Source organism: Fukomys damarensis, unplaced genomic scaffold (genome assembly GCF_012274545.1).
Source record: "Fukomys damarensis isolate Sample0158 unplaced genomic scaffold, DMR_v1.0_HiC HiC_scaffold_24, whole genome shotgun sequence".
Classification (NCBI taxonomy): Eukaryota; Metazoa; Chordata; class Mammalia; order Rodentia; family Bathyergidae; genus Fukomys; species Fukomys damarensis.
Window position 1 is genome coordinate 9,849,180 of NW_022900936.1, and position 24,965 is coordinate 9,874,144.

The 24,965-nt window shown below is 40.2% G+C and overlaps 1 protein-coding gene and 1 pseudogene across 1 annotated transcript in view; one reads left to right on the forward strand and one right to left on the reverse strand.

The window, feature by feature from the left end:
* Positions 1–24,965, reverse strand: part of Ifnar1 (interferon alpha and beta receptor subunit 1) — a 29,294-nt gene continuing 4,329 nt past the window's right edge. Inside the window, exons 4-14 of the mRNA XM_010608715.3 lie at positions 24,898–24,961; positions 16,458–16,581; positions 11,849–12,027; positions 9,474–9,634; positions 9,221–9,362; positions 6,910–7,024; positions 6,150–6,349; positions 5,868–6,010; positions 2,909–3,059; positions 1,864–2,000; positions 1–1,126 (exon numbers count right to left, since the gene is read on the reverse strand). Coding sequence (XP_010607017.1) covers positions 869–1,126; positions 1,864–2,000; positions 2,909–3,059; positions 5,868–6,010; positions 6,150–6,349; positions 6,910–7,024; positions 9,221–9,362; positions 9,474–9,634; positions 11,849–12,027; positions 16,458–16,581; positions 24,898–24,961 — 1,674 coding nt within the window. The 3' untranslated portion in view covers positions 1–868. The remainder of the gene's footprint in view (positions 1,127–1,863; positions 2,001–2,908; positions 3,060–5,867; positions 6,011–6,149; positions 6,350–6,909; positions 7,025–9,220; positions 9,363–9,473; positions 9,635–11,848; positions 12,028–16,457; positions 16,582–24,897; positions 24,962–24,965) is intronic.
* On the forward strand, positions 7,210–8,164 carry LOC104851462 (annotated as a pseudogene).

Sequence of the window (24,965 nt, forward strand, 5' to 3'; positions counted from 1 at the left end):
TCTTGGCAATCCTCTTGCCTCAGCCTCCTGAGTGCTGGGATTACAGGCATGCACCACCACGCCTGGTAGTCTGGTTTTAAAGTGACACAGCTAAGCCATAAAAACACAATGGGCTAAAAAGATTGTACACATTATTCTTACTTTTTCATCAAATTCACTTGTCTTCCTTATGAGTCTACTTCTCTTTTTTAAAATGGGTATTTTCTGGTCCTAAGACTATTTCCTATGTATACTGTACCTAATCAGTACATACTCTTGAGATAAAAAACAGAACAATGGCTTCTCTTAAAATTAGTAACTGCTCTCTAGGACTTCAGTGACTCAAAATCCTAATCAGAAGCTATTGTTCTAGTAGGTTATGAATTAGGAAATCTGAATGTAAGGACAGGTATCTGTGTTACAGAAGCCAATGTTCTCACAATACTTTTAATCATCATTTTCCTGGCATCTGTGGTTACTTTGCAGAAAATCAAGTTGATAACGGCATTCAGATTTTTCTACGTAAATATCACAAAGGCCTACCTCAAATGACCTAAATATCTCCTACAGTCTCCGAAATGGAGAACAAAGGAAGCCAGCAGCAGTATGGCAGAATTACCTGAGGTAGCCATACATTCTCTGTAGCCACAGAATGCAGCACAGTGGTACGGAAGCCCTGGGAAGACGGTGGCCATGCTCAGAGCTAACTCATCAGACAGCCCAGACGAAGGCAGCACACTTGGCTCCAGACCCTCTCACTATATTTTGATGCTTGCCTGTATGGTCAAGACCTTGATCTGAAGCTTGTCTTCCTTCCCCACAAGCGAACAGCCTCTGTGCAGGCCCTGAGAGCTCAGTGCTAGGACAAACTCCTGGGGCAACGGAGGACTCAGGAGATCATTCCTGGAGATAGGACTTTCTGCTGCAGAAGCTCTTCACTTATTTGACTTTCCAGAGTTTCACCTTCATAAGAATAGTTTCCTGAATCTTGACTGGTCTGGGGATCGTACTTCTTGCAGTCTTCATCAATTTCATTAGTTTGCTCTGCTATGATAACACTTTGTGTGTTTTCAATTATGAAACATTTTTCTGTTTGTTCCTCAGAAGTAGAAAGTAGAAGATTTCCAAATGAATGTTCAGAGAAATTCTAATTTAAAAGAGAGAAGGAATAGAAAAGGATTATTTACAATAATAAATTAATTAGTTTTCTGATAACTTTAGTTTTTTATGTCTATCATTTAGAAAACTTATTTTTTGGCACAAAGATTTTAAAAATCAGCTAAGAACATACCAATGGAATTAGAAAGTCTAGATGGAAATCAATAATGAGTTTACATATTTTTTTTTCTTTTTGGAGACAGGATCTTGCTATGTAGTCTGGGCTAGCCTTGACTCACTATGCAGCCCAGGCCAGGCTCAAATTTGCAGCATCCTCCTGCCCCAGCCTCCTGTGTGCTGAGATTACAGGTACGCACCCCCATGCCTGGCAATATAGTGCTTTTATTTAACATGCTACCCTCATAAAAGGGTCCGGTAAAAAACTAATGTGTCATGAAAATAAACTCTTGATTTTAGTAATTTCACATTCTGTGGCTTCATCCACAGAATACACTTTTTACACCAAGTGACTGAGTCTTTGTGATACACAGTCAAGAATCACAGAGTTCAAATGTAAAACAAATGCCTCAGTAGCCAAACAGTCAGAAAAATGGGTGCTTAAAAACAAACTACTATACAATATTAAATGACTGTTTCTACAGTGAATTTATGGAAACCGAGGAAAATATTCTAAATCTACCTGAATTATTTACTATGTACCAAGAAAACTTATATATTGTGGAAATCAAACTATCTTCTAGCTGTAGACAGAGAAAAGTGACAAACCTCATCGATACTGCAAGGAAGTTTAAGTGCCGGGAAAAACACATAGTTGAGACACCTCTGAAGGATTTTCATAACACAGATGACTATGACCAGTAGGGGCAAAATTCCAATTACTATCCACATGGTAGAAAAAGTTCCTAAAAAAGACACAGAGGGTGTTCAGCATCAGTACGTGTATTGACTCACAATGAATGTATGTAAGACTAGCTATATGAAAGGAAATCTATTAAACAATACCCTTAAGAGTATTTCCATAACACTGAGTGTGCAACAGGGAGTAATGATATTTGCATTTGAGTTCACCCTGGACACTGAACTAAGAGCTCTGAAGGGAAGAACACAGAATCGACATACAGAGCCCAACAGGTGAGGATTCTCCAGTGAATATTCTACTACGTTCAGCTAGCAAACTTTTCAAAATATTCTGTAAGGCTCTACCAGTCAGCTCTAGCAACTGTAAAATACAAGATTGATTAGACAACCACTCACACATTAAAAAAAAGTTCACAATAGAACTACTTCTGTTTTCATATCATCAAAGATTATGTAAAGAATTAAAATGAATGCAGTTTTTCATGATAAAGAGCAATCATTAAAGAAAATGAATGATGTGGATACCAGATGAAATATAAAGCATTAAATGTTTCTGAGCTGGACATGGTGGCACAGGCCTGTACTCCCAGCACTTGGGAGGCTGAGGCAGGAGGATGGCTGCCAGTTTGCGGTCAGCCTGGGCTGGCTACAAAGTGAGTTCAAGGCCGGCCTGAACTACACAGCAATACCCTGTCTCAAAAACACCCAAACCCTCCTAAAACAAGCAAGCAAACACCCAAAACAGCAAACAAACAACAATTTCTAAAAGCGAAGCACTTAGCTTGAAGCTTTTTGGTATAGTATTTTACTTTTTGGTGGAAAGTTTACTTTTGATTCATATAGTTCATGAAGACACTCTCCTATCTTTTGTAGTGAGGAGGAATGTCTTACAATTTTCTATTTTTCTCGAGTCTGGTTACATTCCGTAAAAGGTATAGTACGAGTCCCTCACCTGGCTTCGTTTGCTCACATACTGCAGCACTGAAAGCACTGGTTTTATTCCTCTCGTCCTCCAGAAGGTGCCACCTGGCTTTGACACAATATAGCCTCAGTGGTTGCAAGTTAGGGATAGCAATGTCCATTTCTTTTGCTATAATTTTCCTCTATAAAATAATTAAATCATTGATAAAATTAATCACCTTGTGAAATCAGATAGGGGATTATCTGATTTTCTGAATTCTTTCACATTCAATTTAATGCTGGCCTCTCTCAAGCAGTTGGTATGTAGTTAGGAAATATAAATTTGATTTATATTTGAGCAACTCACTGTAACTGAGTGAAAGGTGTCGTGACTAAGATGATACATCCCTGGGACATCTCTGATCTAAGGAGCACATGCTGGTGCAGTTTAACTGCTACTGTAACAGAACGACTGAGAGCAGGGTTTTGGCTTCAAACTGCTGTGTGCTTGCTGCAAGTTATTTAATTACTTTATGCCTTATTTCCTGATCTATAGGATTTTTTTTTTTTTTTTTGTACTAGGGATCGAACTCAGAACCTTGCGCTTGCAAGGCAGGCAGCGGAACCACTGAGCTAAATCCCCGGCCCTTCCTGTCTGTACAATGAGATCATTGCTCCTCTCTGTATTGGTCAGCAATTAATACAACAGTGTATGTAATGAAACCACCCCAACTTTTCATGGCTCAAAACATAATTATGTACTTTTCTCAGGCACAAGTCCAGGGAGTGGCGGGAGGAGGTTCCACTGACGCTGTGGGTCAGGCCTCTGCCACTCCATTGACTTGGCCTCCACAGGCGGATAGGCTTTCAACCCCCAGAAAACAGGGCAAGCATTGAGCTGAGCCTTTGCTGCCTCTGCCCGCAGCACGGCCACTGGGCTCCACCCTCCGCGGCCAGTGTCAGTGAGCGGGATGAGCACTGCAGCACTCCACGTGTCTGCTGAACAGGTTCACCGAGCATATTGTGTGGGTGAATGACTGGGTGATTTATGTAAAAAGCATGATAGGAAAAGATGGCAACTCAAATTTATTCAATCTTTACTATTTGTCAAAGCAATGTTCTATTTTCATGTGACCCTCTTCAAACCTTATGAACACCCTTTTTTAAAAGAAGGTTTTAGCTGTTATGATTACCAGCACATTAGAGAGGAAACAGAATGTCAAAGAGGTAAGGTGACTTGTCTTAGATTAGTCACACAATTTATTAGCATAGGACATGAATTCAGGTTTGTCTCATCTCAGGATTGCTGAAGGCTGACTAATTCTCAATGGGCTAAGTTAGGCTATGTGACAGAATAGCCAGATAACTAAAATGGAAGCAGTCTAGACACTGGAACTTGCTCTCAATTTACAATAGCAACTGAAGTTACAGAACTTATCAACTTTACATGAAAATTTTAAGGGTTGATTTCTTGATGGTGTTCTACAAGGAATCAATGTGGTTATCTGGTGTGGAGGGCCAAAAACCATCACGATATCTGAAATTCTTTTGCTCCCTTAGAACAATCTTGTCTCCTTGGTAGTGGGACATTTGACAGTGTCTGGAGATGTTTCTGCCTGTCACACCCAGAAGGCATCTGGTGGGTAGAGGCCACATATGTTGCTAAGTATCTTCTGAACACATGGTTTCTCTACTATGAAAAGCCAAAATTATAAGTAAATTGAAGAGCAAAATAAAAGATAGATAATAAGAAACAAGGAGGCAGAACTTTTGTAAAAGGGAAGGGGACCAAGAGATACAGGGAGGTGGAAGGGGAGAGGGGAAGTGGATGGAAAAAGAATTAAGATGTGTTGTACACATGTACCAACTCCCCAAAGGAATGTAATCTTTATATCACGCAAACATGCATATATCAATTGAAAAAATAAAATAAGAAATTACTATGCCCAAGGTTATACAGGGTCAAGAAACCTTGGTTTAGGCAAATAGGTAGGAATCACATTAAAAATGGTTTAGATTCAGTAACACCGGGCTCCAGGTCAGGGCTTAGCACACTAAGCCCAAGACACAGCGAATCCACAGCCTGACCACGCAGAACATGAACAAACGCTGGCATTTTTCACATTGCAAACAGGTGCATGGCTTATCACACGGTCTGTTTTTTTTTGGCTTTTTGAGACAGGGTCTCACTATGTAGGAGACTGACCTGCATCTGGTGGGTAGAGGCCACATATGTTGCTAAGTATCTTCTGAACACATGGTTTCTCTACTATGAAAAGCCAAAATTATAAGTAAATTGAAGAGCAAAATAAAAGATAGATAATAAGAAACAAGGAGGCAGAACTTTTGTAAAAGGGAAGGGGACCAAGAGATACAGGGAGGTGGAAGGGGAGAGGGGAAGTGGATGGAAAAAGAATTAAGATGTGTTGTACACATGTACCAACTCCCCAAAGGAATGTAATCTTTATATCACGCAAACATGCATATATCAATTGAAAAAATAAAATAAGAAATTACTATGCCCAAGGTTATACAGGGTCAAGAAACCTTGGTTTAGGCAAATAGGTAGGAATCACATTAAAAATGGTTTAGATTCAGTAACACCGGGCTCCAGGTCAGGGCTTAGCACACTAAGCCCAAGACACAGCGAATCCACAGCCTGACCACGCAGAACATGAACAAACGCTGGCATTTTTCACATTGCAAACAGGTGCATGGCTTATCACACGGTCTGTTTTTTTTTGGCTTTTTGAGACAGGGTCTCACTATGTAGTTGAGACTGACCTGGAACTCACTATGTAGTCCAGGCTGGTCTCGAACTCACAGTGATCCTTCTGCCTCAGCCTCCCGAGTGCTGGGATTACAGGCGTGTGCCACCATGTCTGGATGCATCATCACACGGTTTTAAAGTTTAAAAATTCCTCCCAAAATGTAAGTCAAGTTTTTTGTACCCAAATCAGAGTTCTAACTCCAATATACAAAATTATGCTATTCTAAGACACAAATCTTACCTCAGTATTTGAAGTGTTTTCCCAAAAAATAATTTCATAAATGAATGGGTGAAATCTGTTCCAGGGCTCTTTTGGAGCTGTGACAAAGACCCGCAGTGAATCACTAGTGGATTTCATGGAAATGTCTGGAGGAAATATGGTATCTAGAAACAATGCGTGGAGGAATAGTGTGCAATTAGATATAATAGCTGAATAGATATTGCCAAACAATTTTAAAAACTTGCAACACACCAGAGAATTATAGTCTCAAGTTAAAAAAAACCCAAAAAACTATTGACTTACAGTACATTTCAGTATTAACTTTTTTCTCCTTAGACCAAAAAGATGTGTTGTTTCCATCAGATGCTTGCACACGGAGAAAGTAAGTTCCTTTTAGGAAAATATTTTGAGGAAATACACAATATGTAGTTCTGACATTTTCACAGTTAGATATTTGTTTCCATTTATCTAAGTTGTCTCCAGGAATCAGTTTTGAAAAGGCACTTTTAAGAAAAAAAAGAAAGGGAAACACATTAATTCAGTAATCATGTGCTGAGTACTTATAATAAGCCAGGCACTGTTAGCGACTAAGGTCACTGGAACAGTTCCCTCACCCACAGGAAACTCACAATACAGCAGATACATACATCTAACACATAAGACAACCAAAGATTGCTCCAGAGTGCGACAGAGTAGTAGGGCTAGAGGTAGCTCATACCGATGTGCAAAAACAACGATTACATTTTTAGGACAATGGTAGAGGGTTTTTAGACACAGTCATGATTAAAAACTTAAGCATAAAACCTTACAAATAAAAATAGTATTAAATATTCAGAACTCATCTTGTCCTTACTGTACCTCACTGTCTACGCTCTCAAAGCGATTCATGTTGATGGTATCCACATGGTGGAAATACTGCCTAATGCTGTCACTGCACGATTTCTCAAGTTTCCAATGTGTCCACCTGCCTCTCAGTCACTCTGCGTTCAAGGAGTTGCAGGTGGCTGAAGTGTGAAAGCACAATCACAACACCTAGGCAAAAGACTGACAGAAAAGAACTTACTATAGCCACTGAGCTCGAAAGGTCACATTTCTATCTTCGTAATCCCATTTCAGAACATAGCTCTGATTTTGAGTACCAACTTCTATATTTTCTGGTGCAGGTGGCTTATGTTCAACTAGAAGTCAGAGAAAACATCAAAAAAGCACACATTTTTACTCCTGTGATATTATATATGGCAAAAATTCTTAACAGCATGTACAAGATGATAAAATACTTATATTTTGTGAATACAAGGCAATATTTAAGTAAGTTATGGTGTGTAGTCACTCTGTGTAATTCTATGCTATCATTTAAAAGAATGTGGTAGATCTGTATGTACTGATACAGGAAGATATTCTCAACGTATTGCCTTGAACAAGCAAGATACAAAATAAACACATCCAGCTTCTTCCCCAGGAAAATACCAAATGGCAGACGATGCTGGTGCAGTGGGAAGGCTGGGAGGCCCAGGTATAGGAGGCCAGCAGTGGCAAGCAGTGGAGGCTTAGGCAGTGGCCTTTAAGGCCGTGGGTGTGCAGGGGCTGGGGTCAAGGCCATGGAGCTCGAAGCAGTAAGGCCCAGGACAAGGAATGGATTCCAGTAACCAAGCTGGCCTGGCTGGGCAAGGATATGAAGATCAACTAACTGGAGGAAATGTATCTCTTCTCCTTACCCATCAAGGAGTGAGATCACTGACATCCCTCAAGATGAAGTTCTGAAGATCACACCTGTGCAGAAGCAAACTTGTGCCAGCCACTGACAACATTCAAGACATCTGACACCATTGGGGACTATAACGGTTACACTAGTCTGGGTGTAAAGTGCTCTAAGAAGTAGCCACTGCCATTTGCAGGGCCATCATCCTGGCCAGCTCCTCACTGTCTCCATGCAGAGAAGCTACTGGGGGAACAAGATCCGCAAGCCCCACACTGTCCCTTGCAAGGTGACGGACTGCTGAGGCTCTGTGTTGGTGTCTGATCCCTGTCCCCAGGGGCACTGGCATCATCTCAGCCCCTGTGCCCAAGAAGCTCTGCTGATGGATGGGATTGACGACTGCTACTCCTCTGCCAGGGGCTGCACCACCTCTCTGGGCAACTTTGCCAAGGCCACCTTTGATGCCATCTCCAAGACCTATAGCTACCTGACCCCAACCTCTGGAAAGAGACCATGTTCACTGTCTCCCTACCAGGAATTCACCCACCATCTTGTGAAAACTCACGCCAGAGTCTCTGTCCAGTGGCAGTTACAACATAGGGTTTTTACACAAGAAAAATAAAATGAGTGAATGTAACGGTACTGTATACCTAAAAAAGTACCAATAAACTCAATAAAAAAAAAAAGAAAATGAGTGAAGTCTGTACAAAAATAAATAAAACAAACACATCCAGCAGGAGCTTCTTTTTAAATTTAATAAAAACAAAATTAAAGAACTCTCCATCTGTGTATATATGCTCATATGTGCCCTAAAAATGTACCAAAGGATATACACAAACTGCTAGTCATGCCTATCTCCTGAGAGACAGAACTGGGAGTAAGATGGCAGGATAGGAAAATTTTACTTTATACCTTTTTATACTATTTGGTTTTAAGAAATAAAGCATATTAAATTTATAACAAACACCCTAGCTCCTATCCTTGACTGTAATTACTGACAAGGTATTAATAACTAAACATATCAGGATGCTTTCATATTTTAATATTTCCTTTAGAGAGATTCAGTTTTTGGAAGATTAACCATTCTACTAGAAACTTACTCCCTCTTTTTATGGATTCTGCGCAAATAAAAACAGATGTTTTTCATTATAAAATACCTGAATTGAAATAGAGTTAATTTTCATTATTTACTTAGACAAAAACCCCAAATATTTTTTGCTTATATAAATGCTTTTGTTTTGTTACTCATTAACTCATTATACAGACATAAATCATCAGGAGAAATGCCAACATTACATACAGACATTCCTTGTTAAACAACCAAGTTCCATTCCTGTGACCAGGTCATTAAATAAGAAATTATGTATATTAATTACAACATTCCGAACAAAGAAATTGTCAAAGGAAACTCCAACTGGATGACTTTGATTTTATTTGGGTAACTCTTACATGCAGTACTGTAATGTATAACAGGACACAAAACTGCAGTACTGTACTATACAGTTCAATCAGCAACAATTTTAGTATTGTACTGTAGAAGACGCTACCATAAGGCCACAATGCTGCTCACATTCCTGCATCATAAGTCCAAATGTGGGTCATAAGTCTGAGCTGTGGTCCCAAGTCTTAACAGTTGTTAAACCGGCAGGTTATTGAATCTAAAGCAAATGGTCCTTACCTGTGGTATTTATACAATATACAGGACTATAGACACCAGATCTATTCTGCAAAGGTAGTCTTGCTTTAGCTTTCAAACAGTAAGTCGTCTCTGGTGAGAGGTTATAAATTTTATCCATGTAATGATCAGTTTCAATTTGTTGCTGTAATAAAAAAGCAATCTCTTCTATAAAAACTATAAAGTCAAATTTTAGAATTCATTTACCTTATTTTTCTCCACATCACATTTTACACAGGTAAAAAATAATGCTTACTTCCGTATGTGCAGAGTTTTCCCAGAAAATTAAGCTGAATGAAAAGCTTGTAGTATCCATATCCCATATAGAAGTATCATCCTTTCTTCCGGGACGGAAGAAGTATATTATTATTGCTTTATCTTCAGCTTCTAAACGTACTTCTGGAGGACCAAGGTGAGCTGCACAAATCCAAACAATGACTATGTAGCTTTGTTAATTCCAGGCCCAAACATTCACTCCACAAGTAATTAATACGAGCGGTGCATGATAAAACGGAAGTTTTGTGGATCTTACACTCTAGAGGGATAGATGGCAAAAAGCCTCAAATAAATAAGTAAATACGTATGATGCTATGTGTGTCATAAACAAAAATAAGGTAAGATAAAGGAATGGATGTACAATGGTAGCGAATGCTATTTTAGGTAAGGCAGGAAAAAAAACCTCTCAGGGAGAGACATTCAAGATGAGCCTGAAAGGGAGCCATGCGGATATCTAGGGAAAAAGCTGCTCAGGCTGAGGGGTATCAAATGCAAAATCCCTCAGATGGAAATGAGCTTTACATTTTCAAGAGACAATGAGGGAGCTAGGAAGTCTGAGAACAGCTGAAAAAGAGATCAGAGAGGTAGCAAAGAGGCCAGAATCTGTGAAATCAGAGGGCCGAGACTAGCCGAGGATGTCATAATCCTTAGTCAGGTTTTGGGAAGGTAGCCCTGGTTAAGTGTGAAGATGAGCAGGGAGACCAGTAAGCAATCAAGTGAAGCACGAAAAGCGGCTCAGGAAAGGGTGAGAGTGAGGAAGACTCAGATATACTGTGTGGATGGGTCACAGGGACTGTGCCGACAGACAGGATGCAAGGAGGGAGAAAGAGGTGTCAAAGGTGCTTAACCTGAGCACACAGTGATACGATCAACTAAGACGCCAGGGACCGCAGGAGGGCAGCTCTGAGGGGAAATGGAGGGCTCTGTTGGACCATCGTAAGTGTGAGATGCCTTTCAATGTCTAAGGCAAGATGCTGAATGGAGACGGTGATACACGTGGAAAGACAGAAAGGAGGAATGGGGCCACAGACTGGGGAGTCAAGAGCACGCAGATGGTATGGAAAGCCGGTCAGAAGATGACCAGGGCAATGAGTACAGAGGAGGTACAGCTGGGCCCTGCAGCCACCCAACATCTAAGTGTGGGACAGGAGAAACGGGCACTGGAGCGACCAGTGAGCAGACCCTGGAAAGAGCTGGGCCCTGCAGAGCAGGTAAAGAAAGAGCGTCCAGAGAAAGGAGTGATGACCACACTGACTCTCCAGGGCACCGGGCCAGGAGAGGCTGGGAAGTCACCTCCCCTGGGAGGTCACTCATCACTTCGCGAAGAGTGGCTGCAGTGCAGTGAGGAGGAACAGAGCTTGAATGGTGAGGGATGAGGAGGAACACAGGGAAAAAGCAGCACAGGAGGAGAGTACGGCCCATTCTGTGTTGAATTTTGGTACAGAAGAGTGTTTCTTGCAATGTTTGGTTTCAGGACCTCTTTATACTTTTAAAGAAACTATTGAGCCTCCCTGAAAGCTTCTGTATATATGCAGTATGTCTTTTGATAATCAGCATATTAAACCTTAAAACTGATAAATTATAGGGCCGGGGATTTAGCTCAGTGGTTCCAACACCTGCCTTGCAAGTGCAAGGATCCGAGTTCGACTGCCGGTACCAAAGATATAATAAATAAAAAATAAAAAATTATTGAAAACTGATAAACTATAAAATATTTATGAATTCATTACAAACAACCATAAATCCACTACACAGTTACAAACACTTTTTATAGTTTTTTTTTTCCATGGCTGGGGATTTAGCTCAGTGGTTCTGCTGCCTGCCTTGCAAGGACAAGGGCCTGAGTTTGATCCCCCATACCACACACACACAAAATTAAGTATAAGTTTTTTACAAAATGAGAAAACTTAGAAGTGTGATGCTGTTTTACAGCTTTCTCAAAGCTCTTTAATGCCTGGATGAATAAATAAGACACATGGACATTACAGCTGCATTCAATGAATCATTGCATCATGATGACTGACAGCCTCTTGTGGAGAATCCCACCATCCACGAGAGACTGAGAAGGAAAAAGGCACTTAAGTCTCAGAATGATAACTCAGAATAATTTCATAACGATGAACACAGTTTTGTTTCTGTGGATTTCCTGAAAGGGTCTTGGGGACGACACTTTGAGAGCCACTTCTCACAGGAAGGCAGAAACCAGGAGCCACAGCGGGAGGGAAGTTTAGGTTTAAGGAAATCTTTGTTCTTTCTTTTCGAAAGCGAGATTTTACATGATGTAAACGGATGAGCCTGGAAAGAGAGCTCTCTGGTAGTGCTTACCAGTATATAATTCAGTCAGCCGTTTCTTACCTTTCTCAAAAGGTATGAACGTGTCAGTGTGATACCACAAAGAAGTGTGTTTTTCTTCTTCTGCTCTTATACGCAAAGTAATATTTTCATAAAAATTTATATCAAGCGAGGAGAAGTTGCATTTTGAACCTGTGATATGTTGACACCCAGGCAATTTTATCCAATTATCCATCTCAGATCTTTAAAAAAAAACACACACACATACAAATGAATGAATGAGCAAATGCATAAATAAAAGTGTCAACTATGTTTTCTAGTTACTATCGTTGTAAAGCTATCTTGAGAAGCTATTTCCTCTATTTGACTCACTGTCCTGTTAACATCTGAGTGTGTAGATGCTTCTACTCTGTCACGATACCTATAAACCAAGTCACTACTTATGAAATGGAATAACTCAGACATATACAGTTGTTATTTTTTATGCTCAAAGTCCTTTCACTGTACAGTGTCACCTGCTTCAAAGGGAAGGGGGGCAGGTACACTGTGAAGCAGATAAATATGCCAAGCTTTTTTTCTTCTCTTTTTTAAATCAGGCATTTACAAAAGAGAAAGCACACATTAGTTATGTAAGTACAGTTTTCGAATAGCAGATAAGCCACCATATGGTCACCAGCAGACACAGAAAACAGGTGCTGGGGCTCTCCTGATGGTTATGAAGGCAGAGGTGGATTATTTTACCTTGAACCCCTCTCTCCAAATTGTGTGAACTCCTGACGTAAAGCAAGAAGAGAAAAGCTTCTCGTGGCCCTGGAGGATGTGGGAGGTGCTGAGGCAGCCTTAGGATAAGCCTGGATTGGAAATAGGGCCAGATGTAGCCATGGAAGAGGATGTCCCACAGGAAACTGGCTACAGGGCTGTTCTGCCCCTATTGCAGCTGAGCACTCCCCACCCCCAGTTAACAACAACCCAGGAAACAAAACAACTACCAGGTAAGAAAGGTTCCTAAGAAAGTAGCCACTGTATACCTGTAAAAATAAAAAAAGGAATTACATGGTAGTTATTTTACATTAGCTTTTTCTGCTAAGAAAAGCAAAGTATCCTGCTCTACTGACAGGAATATAATAAGCCCCTTGTTAGAAATCTTTCTTTCAGTGTAGATTCAGTGGGCAATCAAGCTGAATTCACAATCGTCTCCATAATGGGTTTTTTACACACAGGGAAAAGCAACAGCCAATTTGATGGATACCTCTTCTCCCTCTTTCTGAAAAGAAACTAACTCAGCCTCCGTGCCAGGGGAGCCAGGCACACGTGGCCCTAGGGTCCCAGGATGTCCTCAGTCCATAGAGGCCCCACAGCAGAGCTGTCGCTCAGTAGAAATGGCTAGTTTTAAATATAGTTTTCTATCTAACTTCATGGGTGGTTGCATTAAATGAATTCCAAGGAAGCAGAGAAATAAATGACCCATAAAGGAAAAGGAGATTTAGTGTCGGCTTTGTACAACATCGTTGTGTGACTCTGGGACGATTTTGCATTTCTGGTGTTATCTTTTTATTGAAAATTTGGGAATTGGATTTGATGATCCCTTTCTACATCCTCCTATGAATAGGTTACCTGTCCTAAGGCAGACTTCAGCTGCAGTGTGGTTTCAGGGTTTCTGATGCCTGCTCCAAAACCAAACCACTCCTCTGCTTCCCGCTCTCCATAATTCTATGATAACTACCAGAAACAAACAAACAAACAAACAAAAAACTTAAAATGTTAACATAAGGAGATGCATTCTTCTACTGGGACTGGTCAATCTGAAAACATCAGGTCTGATTTCAGTGAGTCCTTCACAAACAAACATGATAAAGCAGAGGGGCTGCTTTTGGCAAACAGCAGCAGCATCTCAGTGAACAGGGCAAATGGACTCAAAAGGAAGTACACAACCCTCTGGCACCGAGATGTCCAGTGACTGTCTACACACCTGAGCAGGCTGTCCTTGGGCATCTCAGTCATAAACATCCCACCCCAGACACCCTTAGCCCCTTCAATACTGTATAAGCCTAACTGCTTTCCAGTTAGAGCTGCTAACATCTCTTGTGTTGAACCCTTTCTCTCTCAGATGAAATCTCTCCCTGCCAGCTGCCACTACCTCTCTCCCAGTGTTGGCCCATCCATACGCAGATGTGATCAACTCGGCTTTTCCCAATTAGCTGCTAAAAGCTCTTGATTTTAGTCCCTGACCACTGAAATAAACTGTTCTTTCAAGAAGCCTATTTCTGGCAAATGGATCCTTTATGACAAAATATTTGAGATACTGACACTAGAGTCTACTTCTTCTTCTTTTTTTTGGTTCCAAGGATCGAACTTGGATCCTTTTGCTTGCGAGTCAGGTGGTGGAACCACTGAGCTAAATCCCCAGCCCAAGATTCTACTTCTTAAAAAGGAGCAGGGCTGGGCATGGTGGCACATTCCTGTCATTCAGCTACTTGGGAGACTGAGGCAGGAAGATTGGAAATTTGAGGCTACACTGGGCAACTTAGTGAAAATGCTATCCCAAAGTAAAAACTAAAAAGGGCTGAGGAAAAAATAAAAGTTAAAAAAAGAAGAGGGATGTGTCTTATCACAAGGCACTGAATCCATTCCCCAGTAGTGTAAAACAAACAATTCAAAAGGGGCAGGGGCTGAGAATGTCACTCAGTGGCAGAGAACCCTGGGTTCAATTCCTAGCGCTCCCCTGAACCCCTTGCCCCAAATTAAAACAGCCTTAATATGCTTCCAACCTGCTATCACCCTTTCTGTGTTCTTTGCAGGAGTGGATCCTTTATTAAACTGCTTTTGCATTTAAGGATGCCACTGCAGTGGGAAATACTTTTACATTTTCTTTAAAAAATTCTTTATCATATACAATAAAAAGACCAAAGCAAATATGATCTGAATAAAATATGTATATATAACTAATATGATTCATTTCATAGATACAGTTAATAAAACTTCATACCACCTTCATCCCTCCTACTCACTGAGTTATTCTCATAACACAGAGGAGTGTGAGGCTTAAAAGGCATTTGGTCAGTATCTGATGAATGAAGGAACAGATGCTACACATTACAACATCATCCAGTTTAGATATAAGTTACAAGTACTGAGATTGCCTATGTTCTATGAGCACTGAGATTGTAACAACTTATGTATTCACTGTGTATCATTTTATTTTTACCAGTGGTATATGTCCTACATTTTGAGAAACACCACATTAATAACTACTTGTCTGCAGCCAATATTAAGTACAGTTCAGTTGATTGCTTTGTGACACTCTCCTGATCAGGTAATATACACTTCACTATTCAATACTCAGAACAACCTACTGAGTTACAAACTTTGTCACTGGGCCCCAATATGCCTGGCTGGGTGGAATTTAAGCTTGTTGTTCCAGCTCATTTAAGTTGAAGGACTTCTTTCCACACTCTCTCAAGCATCTTGGTTTGGATGATAAACTATATATGATCATTTCTGTTATTATCTCCACTGAACAAGTAAGGAAACTGTGACACAGAGAAAAATTAGCAGAGGATGGATTTAAATGCATGTGGCCTGGCTCAAGTCCATACTGCACTACACTAATGCTGGCATCTCTCCAGCTTGTAGTGTGGCACGGATCTGCAAGGAATTGTTTATAGAGCTTGCAAAACAAACCAGGATTAAGGAAACACTGAAATAAGGCAACTGATGCTAAAGTCAGAACAGAAGGGCAAAAGACTATGAACTGAGGAATTTAGCTTAAGCAAATTCCTTAAGAATTTATGAAAGAACTTGGATATAGGGCATGGGCTCTCTATTCTTTACTAAAAGGGTATTTTAAAATAAGGGTATGTGAAATAATCCCTGCTTATGTGAAATAAGTCAGTTGTTTAATAAGAAAATTCTGAACTAAGGCAAAAAACAACTTGGTAGCAAAACTTACAATTTAAAGAAAATTCCTATATAAATACACGTATATACATACACAGAGACACACACAATTACAGAACTGTGAGATTAATATCCTAGTTTCAGTAGCAAGTGGAAACAGCAGTGTCAGGGTGGTGCTGAACAGCTGGGAAATGGAGCTGAAGTCCCTTCCACAAGCCTTCCTTCTGCAGCTCCCCGCCTGCCTGTCCTCTGGTAACTATGAAGCAGAAAGTCAGCACTAAGGAAGAGGCACTGAAACTCCACGAACATTCAGTCTGTGGAAGGAGAGTCCAGTCAATATCCTGCTGTTTATAAATTGTATCTAAAACTAAGAAACTGAACATGATGAAGATAATAGGAAAACCTCAGCACAGGAGGCTGGGTAGCCTATTCCCAGGGCATGGACAGGCCATTCAGGAAATGGTGCATAGTCTCCAGGTATGCTCTGGTACAGATGCTAATACATATTTCAGTGACTCCAGAACACCCAGGGCAGAGGAGTATGGGAATGGCTGTGGATCAGAAAAGATATCTATCACCTTCATTCCCAAATTTCTTTTGCTTCAAAGATGAATTTGACTAAGTCACTGTAGAAATGAAGTTACAAAGACTCTGTAAAACCAACAACATTTCTAATAGACAAAATAAAAATTTTCCAAACCTGTCAAGAGATTGGGTGATAGATAAAATTATAAAACCAGCCAGATCATTCAGCAAATCTTTAATAGTCACCTACGTTATATAATCTGCTGAAAAAGTCACATTCCTGATAGACTCCTGGCTCCCATTCCACTTCAGGGTAAAGTCGTCATCTATGATGGAGACCTCTACTTTCTGAGGAGGTTTTAGACTTTTTTCATCTATAAAGGCAACAAGAAACAAAATATTTATATATACATTGTATGATATTTAAAAAAAGTTTTTCTTTCCTTTACATCCATGATTAAAGAGTGAATGCATTTAAATATAACAAAGTATGAAATGTAAACAAAACATACAGTGAATGTAAATTAAAAAAAATTATTAGAGTAAAAGACACAATGCCATTAATCACCCTCAAATATCCCCCCCGCCATGTCAGACACATCAAACCCATCATTCTTGCCACTTCCTGGAGCAGCTCTGGAAGTCCTCTTTCATGAGTATCTTGTAGTTACACTGTCATGGTAGCCTCAATGTCCTAAATTGATTGAAAACATTTACCTTTCATGGTCATTTTGACTCTGGGGAAGAGCCAAAAGTTGCATAGGGCTTGATCTGGTCAATAAGGTAGATAGAGACACACAGTAATGGTTTTGACAGAAATTGCTGTAAACATTTGACAATTGAAGGAAAGTCAAAAGATTCTGTGAATGTTCGGCTAAAAAAATGTATTATAGTAAAAGACACATTGCCATTAACTCTCCTCAAAATGCTCCCCCTCATTTTGAACATACTTATTCTATGATTCTTGGCAATGTGCTCTTTACTGTACTTGTACAAGTTAAATTTTCAAAATTCAAACATTTACTGTATTAATCGATCACCCCTCGTATATAGTAGTCCCTCTTTATCTGTTAGGGATCCACCCCAAGACCCGGGAGTAGACGCCTGAAACTGCAGATACAACTGAACCTTAAACAGACTATTTTTTTCATAGTGTATGTCTTTCATATCCATACATGCCGTGACCTGCAGTAGGGTCCTAAACCGGGGAGAGAGGTGGGAGATGAAGAAAAGATGATGAAGACCAAGATTACTCTTGATAGCTGGGACCAAGTGGAACCACAGCCTGTCTGGAGCTAATGGCCACCTGGAGCACCATGCATTCTTTATTTATAGTGGCAGGCACACAGGAAGAGAAGGCAGGGCAAACAGTGCTAATTGGCCTATGTGGCCTAGGTAGAATGTAGCATGATTATTTCATGATGGGGCATGCACAGGAAGGGAACAGAGAAGGATACATACTGTAACTGTCTCCCAGGACTGTGCCATCAAGGATCTACACTATGCTCTAAGCTGTGGAGGATAAAGGGAGCAGAAAAGGGCCATCTTCAGGCTCAGCCCACAGCACATACACATAAACCTATGATAAGGTTTAATTTATAAATTAGGCACAGTAACAGATCAATGACATAAACAAAAGTAGGACAATGATAATATACTGTAATAAAAGTTTGCACTTTTGGGGCTATTATCAAATTTAGAAAGGGTTACTTGAACAAAAGCATGGTGATAAGAGTGCAACAGTCTTCCACAGGTACTTCGGACAAAGGGAGGATTCTGAAGCTGGGCATGGCTGAGAGTTCGTCACCATACTCTAAATCCTGTGTGGACTTAGAATTTTCCATTTAATATTTTTAGACTGTAGATGACTACAGCTAATTCAAACTGTGGACAAGGGGGACCTGCTATATTAAAAAATCTAAAAAGCTCACACAGGTCATCTGCTAATTCTATTTTGGTATTTTGCCATCCATAAAGAGCACTGTCTTTTAACTGAAAAAAAAAAAAAACCTGTATAAAAATAGAACTTTTTTTGGTCTCAGAGTGATAAAGATGTAAAGGATACAAGTTTCAACTATTTTAACAGCTTCAATTTGCTCTCACATTTTGTTCAGAGATAGATGTAAGGAAAAAATATGGTGTGCTTTTAAATAAAAAAAATTACAGTAAAAGATACATTATCATTCATTTCCCTCAAAATACTTTTCCTGGCTTCAAAAACAGTTATCATTCTTGTCACTTTCTGAAGTGATTCTGGAAGTCCTCTCTCATGAGTGTTTTTAGTTGTGCTGCCGTGGCTGCCTGGATGTCCTGCACTCCTTCAAAACACTTACAGCAATTTCTGTCAAATAAAATTACTGTTATGTCCTCACCTACCATTTTACACCAGATCTGGCACTATGTGACTTCTGGCTCTCAAAGTCAAAATGACCATGAAAGGTAAATGTTTTGAATAGATTCGGACATTGAGGCAGCCACAACAGGCAACTAAAAGATTCATGAGGACTTATAAAACTGCTTCAGAAGGTGGCAAGAATGATGGGATAAATGTGCCTGAAGCAAAGGGGAGTATTTCAAAGGAGACTAATGGTAATGTGTCTTCATTACAAAACCACGGTATTTTTTTTTTTTTAAATCACAACGCATAGGGCTTTGGATACTCAGAGAACTAAACATGTGATTTCAAAGTTGGTGGCCTTTCTCAGGAAGCCACATAACACTGATGGACAGAGGTATGAATATATGAGCTGAGCCCTCAGGAACCAAAGGAGGTCTCTACACCAATACATCAAAACTGTGTTCCTGTTTGTTCCTTGGGACTTCTACTGATAGACTTACTTTATTTCTCACTACTTCTAACATAAATCTTCTACCAGCTGGATTACCTCTTCTCAGTTTTCCTTTCTGGCCCCTCCCATCTGCAGTATACTTCTGTCTCTGACAACACAAGTCATCCAAGGTCCAGCTCCAATCCAACCCCTTACGGAAAACCTTCCCTGAGTACCTTCCCTGAGCTCATGTTGCTCTGGCTGGTCTTACATGCTGAACCTTCCGATACGCACCACTCAGTCCCACACTTCAGTAGGTGTTCTCGGCTTCAAATACTTGTTGAGGGCAAATGTATTCCTTTTCATTTTTTGAAAGTGTGGCAAATTACACACAATGTAAGAATTAACTGTTGTAACCATTAAGCATAAAGTTCGCTGGTATTGGCATGATATTCTGGTGCGAGAAACTGAATGTGGAAATAAGGACCGAGATGTATAATGGATGTTGGGAGATGGGGAGAAAAGTGTTCAAATGGGAAGGGGAATAAGAGAGGAGGGAGGAAGAAAGGAAGGGACAAGAAAAAAAGTGAAAATAGAAGAAAAAAACGGAAACAAAGCTTTTGAACATGATTTAGCTATTGCAAATAAAGCTGCGATGAAGAAGGATATAGAAATATCTCTGTGAGAACATTTTCAATTTTTTTTTAAATGAAAAAGTGGAGTGGCTGGATTATATAGTAGTAGGAGGTCAGGAGGAACTCCTGTACTGTTTTCTGTGGCAGCTGTACAATTTTAGATTTTCAATACTGCACAAGGGTTCCAATTTCTCCACATCCTCACCAACATTTATTTTCTTTTAACAGTCATCTTAATAGAGGTCAGGCATTACCTCTCTGTGGTTTCAATTGGTAGTTTCCTAATGATTAGCAATGTTGAGTATATTTTCATGTGTTTACTAGATCATCTGTGTAACTTCTTAGGAGAAATAAATATTAAAGTCCTTTGGTTATTTTTGAACTGGGGTGTTTTGTTGTCAGTGAGTTTGGAAATTCTCTATTTGTTTAATTCTTCAACAAATATGGTTTGCAAATATTTTCTCCCATTTTGTGAAATGTATTTTTACTATGTTGATAGTGCCCTCTATTTGCTTAATCGTCTATCTAAGGTATATGTAATCTACTGCCCATGGACCATTTGTCCTTTTTATAAGTGTTACAATAAAAATATAAGAAAAAGAAGTTTGGCAACTTATATACATTGACTATATTGTACATTTTACTATGCAAATACCATTCTCCTTTATTCAGTTAGGCTTAGGTAAGCTAAAAATTTAGACATTAGTTTGTCAACTAGACTAGTTGCACTATACATTTGAAAAAGGGAGTACTGAAGTCTCCAACCAGTATTATAGAACTATTTTCCTTTTAATTTTATGAGTTTTGGCTTCAGATATTTTGATGGTTTTAGATACATAAATCTCTATAATTATCTTTTTGTATTGAACCTTTTCTTAATCTATAATGTCCTTGTTTCTCTTATATATAACCTTGATTGTATGAAGTAAGCATTTATAAAGAAACTATACTCCAGCAGAACTCTTAAAACAAGTATCAGAAATGGATTCCTTCCTTCCAAAAGGAGATATAGCACCATCTGCCTGTATAAGGCACTGGGAGGCCTGAGATAAGTCCACTGAAGGGCTGTGAAAAACAAGTCATTACAGGTGGTCTGATGTATTTGACTTAAGTCTCATGACAAAGAGGTGAAAGAAATTCCTGACCTGACTAATCTTGCTAAGAATGCAGTGGATAATTCAATCCAATGGTCAGAGACTCCAAGCTTTATCTTAATGTGCCTATGTAGAATCTCACCAGTGTATTTACTGAATTGTTGATTTATGACTTTCTTTGTTCTGTGGCTATAAAAGCTCACATATCCCCTTCCATGGTGGACTGCATCATTAAGGGTAATGTGAATCCATATTTCCAAGCCATGGTCACTCGGATTTGGCTGGGGATAAGCTATTTTCTTATTTTCCTTTAAAACAGAGTTATTTTGCATGGACAGCTGGTTTAAAGTCTGTTTTGTCTGATATTAGTATAGCTTTCTCTGCTTATCTAAGGTCATCCTATTGGGGTTGGGCTTTTCGTTAAGACTCAAGGTCCAAAAGAGTTATGTCAGTTACAATTATACCAGAGTAAACTTGTCCAGGTGTAGTATTAAATTTTTTCTTTTAAATGTAAGGATACTAAGATAGATAAGCTAGGTAGAAATATTATAGGCAGTCAGATAAGGTTAGGTCCTCAAGAAAGTTAGGACAAAGATGAAACACACCACAGCTGTCACTGAAGACACACAGGCTGAAAACCAGGCCTCAAGATAAAGACAAGATGACCAGTCCAATATACTTCATCAAAGAACAAACACTGGATCTACTGAAGTCTAGATAGACACCAACCACCCTGGTGGGTGACCAGAGAACTCCCGACTTACCACTAAGAGAATCTTTGTTTTTTCCATCCATGCTTGCTATGTGACTTCTTTCCCAACTGGACCACCATTACCTACATGATTGGACTTGTAACCTTATTGGATATTCATGGCTGTAGCCCCTGTTGTACCCACATGGGTTTCACCCTATAAAACTCCTATGTAAAGTGGGTTCCCCTGGCTACACACTGGGTACCCCTCCTTCCCCTCAGGAGCTTTCCTATCAATAAAGATCTTCCTACTCTTAACCTCCCTTGCTCCTAGGATTTTCTTCAATTTCTAGAGAACAAGAACTTGGGGTATCACAGTTAACAGGTTGGGAGATATATTTCATATCTCTGGTATTTTTCTTGTTATCATCAGTTTTCCCCATAATCAAGGCAGATTGGCAAGTTTCTCAAGGGCAGAGTCTGTGTAGCTTCCTACTTAATCTGCCGTTTTCAGAGTACTCAGCATAAGGCCGGGCTCACAGGAATTTTTTGTTTTGCAGTGATGGGGATCAAACCCAGGGCCTCCCTCACAGTAGGCAAGTATATTACTATGGATGTACATTCCCAGACCAGAACTTCTTAAGTGTCACAAAATACTGGCTCTTCATTTTTTAATTTATAATTTTTAAGGACAGCTTTCATACTTTTTTTCTGGTTCCACTGTATTTCTAGCTTTTACTTCTGCTTCAGGGCAATCATATTATTTCCTTAGAGACCACAAAGGTCTTTACAGAACTTTCTTTATTGGGATGTCTTTCAGTATGATATTATTGTATGGAATCAAAGGAGAAGTTTTCTGAAAAAATAATTTTCCTTTTAAACGTAAGGAAGTACCATTGGATCCTCCCTTCCTCCACTTTTCAGTTTCACACTCAGATTCTCTGAAACTTAATCGCTGAACAGAATATACTTCCATATATCGTATTTTCTGTTGTTTTTGAGGCAGGGTCTTGCTATATAGTTCAGGCTAGGCTTGAATTCACTATATAGCCCAGGCTGACCTGGCAAGCATGGCGATCCCCCTGCCTCAGCTTGCTGAGTGGTAGGATTACAGGTGTGCACCTTCATGCCTGGTCCCTTATCTTTTAAAACTGATTCTCATTCTACTTGCTTGAGTTTATAGATTCTGTGCAGCCAAAGTGTATACAGGGGTCAACAAAAGATTGAACAGCACTCACTGGTAGTATTTACAGTATGCTATTCAGAATAGTTTATTCTAGTACTTTTGGGCCATGAGAGAGGAGGAAGAAACCTGATAGAGTAGAACTAGGGATATCCTCAGGCATGCAGTCCTCCTGTTGCTAAGAGAAGAAGGCTCTATTGGCACCTGGAAGACCCACAGATAACTGTTGGGGAAGGAGAGCATGAACGGCCGAAGCGCTGACCCTGAGTCCTGGAATGCTGTTCTCACTGGGGCACAGGTGTCCCGAAGGCAACGTGCTGGAGCCACGTCCTTCGACCCGCAAACAATCCCCCAATCTTTCCTTTGCTCCTGTTTCCAGTTTACACTCCCTTTTAGTCATAAACTGATGCTGTTTTATCTAGATGTTAGGTCTTTAGTTTGAACAATGTGTATCTGCTCATGACTGCTGTTAATCACTGCTCGTAACTGCTGTTAATCATCAAACTGCTGTGATCATGCTTTTGTGTGTGGCCTTGAAACTACTATAAAGACCCTGGGTGAGAAATAAACTTTGCCATTAGCCATCAGCTTTTGGTCATTCATTGTGTCCGCAGTCGTCTCCCCAAGCCCCCTCCTCTTGAAGGAGACCCCAACAAATAACTGATTAATAAATAGGGACATGGAAATAACAGATATTAAACAAGATCTTAGTTTTCACAGATTTTTCTGTTTGTATTTTAGCAATCTCCTATTAATAATACCTTATTTTACCTTCTTAACATATAAAATGCATAACGGGGGACTTACTGACACCCTTAACCTTCAACCTGTCACATTCATCTTGATGTAGAGCTTACTATGTGTGACGTAAACACAAGCATGCGCATCTATATGAATATAAATAAAAATTGCTCCCATATTTTGGGCAACTTTCTTGGTTCCCAGAAGTGTACTTGTTAGGTTGAAAAGTATGAATATTATGACTTCTGAAAGAGAACAACATAACAATCTCGTTTAGGTTAGCATGCCATTTGGTTTTCAACCTTATTATTCCACTGGGGAAATAGAACATTATTTAATTGAAAAATAACTGATAAGTAGACCCTTAACATAGAGGTAGATCATCAAAATCTTACATTGTTTGGTCTTAAGGAAACAAGTGCAGTCTGGTTAAGTGATAAGGCTCTCAGGCCACACTTTCAGGGTACGACTTCCCACTCAGCCACTGGCTGGCTATATGGCCTTGGCCAAGTTATTCAATCTCAGTGCTTCAGTTTCCTCATCTGTAAAATGAGAATAATGTCTACAGTTCTGAAAGTAAAATATTTAATTACATATTGGCATATAGTTAAGAACTTCATAATGCTGTCTATAAATTACATTTCAGAAGTTCTCTAGTTTAAAACTGATTTCTTAATTCTCCTAGAATGTCAATTTTACACGAAAATTCTGCGGGTAATTCTTTTCACATTGAAGCAAAAATGAGTTTAATGAAAAATTTTCATGAATAAAAGACTTCAAAGAAATCACCACAAGTTGTACCAAGACCCTGGCACCCATATCATAGGCATTGTACTATTAGTGGAGAGGCTGAGAAGTAGGTATCATGAACCATAGAGGAGCATGGCTTTCTGGGCAACAGTTAAGTACTTTGAAGGCACCAGCATCCGCTACCACTGACCTCCTGAATTCCTGTGCCTGGATGCTTCCCACTGCTTCTCTTTCGGTACCCTAGGTCACTACAAAATTACCTCTCCGGTCAACCTCAGAGAAGTAACCACTCCCCTGCTGCACGGCAGCTGAGAATTACGAATAGCAACAAACTAGCTTGGTGGCTTCCTGTCTTATTTTTATTATTCTTTTTTATTAGTGTATACAATCCTGAGGGCACAGCAAATTTCTGCAGCACTGATTTCACGCCCCCGTGGGGCAGCAGCGCAACTGTTTACACATTGAGGAAAATTACCGCAGGCCTTGTTTACCATCAATCTGGGCAGCCGAGCCGCGGATTTTTCGGAAAGGGGCAAACTCGCCTCAAGGTTGCTGGGGCGTGGCCCCAGGGTTCCCGGCGGGCAGGGCGCCCCCAGTCCAGGCGGAGGTACCCAGGATCCCATGCGCGTGATGTGGAAGGATCTTCCTTCTCCAAGTTTGATTTTCAAGTCCGCAGAGGTTTCCAGCTGCGGCTACGGTCCCCAAACCAGGCGGCACAGAAGACTCGAGGTTTCCCAGAGACGCGACAGTCCCCTCCTCTCCGCCATCCCGCTTCCAAAGCATCTCTGGGCGGGGGGAGCCCTGGAGCCCGAACCCCGCGTCTCTCACCTGAGGCTGCGGGCGACGGCCACGACGCCCCGGCCACCAGCACCAGCGCCGTGGGTCCCAGTAAGGCG